Source organism: Priapulus caudatus, unplaced genomic scaffold (genome assembly GCF_000485595.1).
Source record: "Priapulus caudatus unplaced genomic scaffold, Priapulus_caudatus-5.0.1 Scaffold343, whole genome shotgun sequence".
Lineage (NCBI taxonomy): Eukaryota > Metazoa > Priapulida > Priapulimorpha > Priapulimorphida > Priapulidae > Priapulus > Priapulus caudatus.
Genome location: NW_014577404.1, coordinates 270,248 through 274,347, shown reverse-complemented (window position 1 = coordinate 274,347; position 4,100 = coordinate 270,248). Strand labels below are relative to the sequence as shown.

General features: G+C 38.2%; 1 protein-coding gene across 1 annotated transcript; it reads left to right on the top strand.

Moving 5' to 3' along the window:
- Window positions 1-1,068: 1,068 nt before the first annotated feature.
- Window positions 1,069-3,709, top strand: LOC106809301 (tubulin-folding cofactor B-like; the record flags this gene model as incomplete). Its single annotated transcript, XM_014812342.1, is given in 1 exon segment — window positions 1,069-3,709. A coding segment is annotated over 1 exon segment (427 nt), but the record flags the coding sequence as incomplete, so codon positions are not given.
- Between the last annotated feature and the right edge of the window lie 391 nt (window positions 3,710-4,100).

The following is a 4,100-nucleotide window of genomic DNA, read 5'->3' as shown; positions in this document are numbered from 1 at the left end:
TTCCAAACAAGCAAGAAGAGCATTAACCAAACTAAGGCTTAGCGATCACAACCTAAGGATTGAACAAGGCCGTCACCAATCCATCCCTGCTAATCTTAGATTCTGTTTCCAATGCAATAACGGGTCAATAGATGATGAACTCCACTTACTCTATGACTGCACTGACACCAACCACATCAGAAAAAAGATAGAAGACAAATTTATACACTTTACATTAGTGATGCACGATCATCGATTATACTCGATCATCGGTTGAACAGTTTTTTTTTTTTAAACTGGAACAAGAAAACTTGGAAAAGTGATGAGAATCAGAGATATCATCTCTACTAGATACAAGTTATCCTTTATTAACATACATTGACCTTTATCATATTTCCTTTCCGCTCTATAACTCGGCCCCTAATTTACCTAGTGCTACCAAACTTGGTATACTTACACATCTTGGGGGGAAGGTGCGCAGCGTACCAAAACCAGGTCACTGCGACCTTTTTTGACCTTTACCTTGACCTTGATCATATTTCCCTTCCGCTCTATAACTTGCCCCCTAATTGACCTACCGCTACCAAACTTGGTATACTTACACATTTTGGGGAGAAGGTGCGCAGCGTACCAACACCAGGTCACTACGACCTTTATTTGACCTTGACCTTGACCTTGATTATATTTGCCTTCCGCTCAATAATTTGGCCCCTAATTGATCTAGCGCAACCAAACTTGGTATACTTACACATCTTGGGGAGAAGATGTGTCGCGTACCGAAACCAGGTCACTGCAACCTTTATTTGACATTGACCTTGACCTTGACCTTCATCATATTTGCCTTCCGCTCTATAACTTGGGCCCCTAATTGACCTAGCGCGAGCAAACTTCGTATACTTACACATCTTGGGGAGATGAGTTGTGTAACAAACCTTTGTCTTTGGGACTTATTTAACTTTACCTACCTTCTACGTCCTTACAGAGATATTTCATTCATACTAGATCACGGGGGATACATGTAGTTGGCGACAACTGCCCTTTCTAGTTTAAAAAAGTTAACGTGTACTTAAAATTGCCTTCTTTTTTATTTAAGGTGCACAAGTTTGAACTTACCGATGAGGAATATGCAAAGCGCTCTGATTCTGTAAAAGCATTCAAGGAAAAACACAAACTTGGCATATATGAGGATCCAGAAAAGAAAGAAAGAGAGATGAAACTAGCAGAAGAAAATGAGAAGCAACTTGCGGAGAATATAAAAATAGATGACAGGTGTGAAGTTTCCATGTCCAGACAACCGCAAAGGAGGGGTACTGTAATGTTTGTTGGACCAGTTGAGTTTCAACGTGGTGTATGGGTGGGTGTTAAACTTGATGAACCAATGGGTAAAAATAATGGCAGTGTTCAAGGAAAGAGGTATTTTGAATGCGCACCAAAGTATGGACGTTTTATCCGACCTTCACAAATAACCGTTGGCGATTTTCCAGAAGAAGGTATGGAGGACTTTGATGAACTATGATGACCTGGATGATGAATTCAAATCATTGAAGGTTTAATTAACTTTTTTTTAAATTACAGATTAGTTTGAAATTGAAGTTACAGCGTTTTAATATTAATTGGGTGGATATTTCACTTTACAATGTTGCTCATTAAATTCAGTAAAAATGTTTTGAAAAAATAAAAGTACATTTGTATTCCTCTTTTAGCCCAAAATATTTTTACTTCCTGCAGTGCCAGTGTTAATTACAATATGTGATTTCATTATTTTTTTAATAAAATATTATTTTGAATTACTTTGTGTAAATTGGTGTACTTTGCATAGTCTTAAACTGAATAAATTCATCACATGTATATTGTTTTATACAAATATGAAGGAATCCCAGAACATCTGCTTCCATATTGTTTTATGTGACTTGACAGAAATTAATCAAGCTAATGTAGCCAAGGTATTGCCATTACACGATGAGCCAAGTGTTTCACTGTCTCCCCTGAAAGGTATCCCACGCTCTGGCAATGTGTAACAACACGCTCAAACACATACCTCCGGTACTGTTGCTCTGTTTTATCTGTTTGACTAGTTGTGAATGTAAGGTTAAACCACGTTTTCTAGTTAAGCATGTCAGCTGTGCTATGATTTTCAGGGCTTTCATGACTGATTTCTCGTATAATTGTGCCAGTTAGGACACCCACAAGACACTAGTGCTGTTTATTATGTTAAATAGAGCTTGCCGACAATGCAGTAAATACAACCCGTTGTTGGAGTGTATACTAATTCCCGTAAGGATTCCTGATTATTTTTTTCACCATTACCATTTTTGGCATGAAATCCAATCGTTCAACAATACCTATTTCGATTTTTGAATGACTCCCGATACTGACAGTCTGGTGGACCTTTTATGGATACAGCATGAGATTTCTTCCATAGTTGAGATATTCAACAACCCAACATCATTCACTGTTCTTAATTTATGTTTCCTTCAGATGTCTGTTCAGGCTGTGAAGCATTTACACCTGTAACACTAACGGTGTTTTCCTAAGCTGGTTACTCTGTAACATTGTTAGGTAAAAGTGACAATGATCTGACTTGGACTGTCCCCCGCTTTAGGCTTACATCTGTGTTACCAAAAAGAATGCCTGAACCAAACATATACTTGCATTAAAATGTAATAATATTTCCTGTAAAATAACACTATTGGCGCGTTTTCCCGTTAGACACTGTAATTTATTAGCTCTTGACATCTATGATATCCACATGGTAGGATCACGTGTCCAGCTGACATAGTCACGCCTGCCAGGCGCGCGAGTGAAGACGACAGGAATGTATGAGCGTAGCTAGGCGACATGCATGCGCTCGCCAAATACGGCCTTCAAAACCAAGTTGGGAAATCAGTAGCTTAGAGAGAGAGGGGAAGAGAGATCATAGATAGATAGACAGAGAGAGAGAGAGAGAGAGAGAGAGAAAGAGACTGCGTATATGCATTCATTGTGTGGCGGTATGTTGCCTTAATTTTATGACAGCCATAACGAGACGCAAATGTTGTACGTGTTGAGTTTGTTATAATCTTAATAATATTATAAAGGCCAAATTTCAATGGGAACTTCGGTGTATTATTCTTTACCATAATTCATATTTGGCGTAGTGTAATCACAGTAGTGTTCTTCGTTTCTAACATATATGCCAATTAAGTGCCATTGATTGCACATTTGATTCGAGGATTGTTTGACACATTGGATGTGCTTACTGTGTCGGTGTTACCTATTTAGCATACTTTGCTTACAATACGTCAAACACACGTTTGTTACGGAAACGTTACTCAGATTAATTATCATCGAACTTTACAAAATGTTTAATTGTTTAGACGAGCGTGAGTCATGTTACGTAGTGTACCGTTAAAATGCCAGACCATTGAACGATGAGAGAATGTATAGTTTGTTCATTTCTTTGCGTCATTTTGTGATGAACTTAAAATACATGTAGGCGCCTTTGGTAATTAATGGCAATCTTATGGATTACATATATACATATAATATAAATATATATAGCATATATACAAAAAATATCCCCCATTATAAGTAGACATGAACCTGACTTTGAGTAAGTTGTTTGGCACCGTGGTAACAAAAGCCTAGGCGTTGTAATGTGTATTTTAAGTTTTTATCAAAATATTTCGGTAAAAAACGCGAAGGTCGATCGATTATGATTTTTGTTTTAAAATAAATGGGTAGAAAACACCATGACGAGTTTTTATTTAATTATCGTGGTATAATGCCATCTACTCAGTTCGTGTTAATTCTGACGTTGCTTGAACAAATGTCAAAAACGCAGAACTGTGAGAAAATGAGCTCTATATTAATGCACGCGAAACCAAGTTACAGCCCAAGTTATGACACAATACAAGCACACGTCACCGTGTTACCAACCGAATACTCATGACATTTGAACGCGCGTCACAACCCGCGTACAATACGCGCGCAGTCAGGCGGCGCTTCATTTCTGTTCGTCTGCCCTTCTCTTCACAGCGTTGCACCTCGTACGTAATTTGAATTGAATTGTTACAATATATAGGAGACCGGGGACAATTGTAACACGGGGCAAATGTAACAGAGGCCCTCATTCCTAGTAG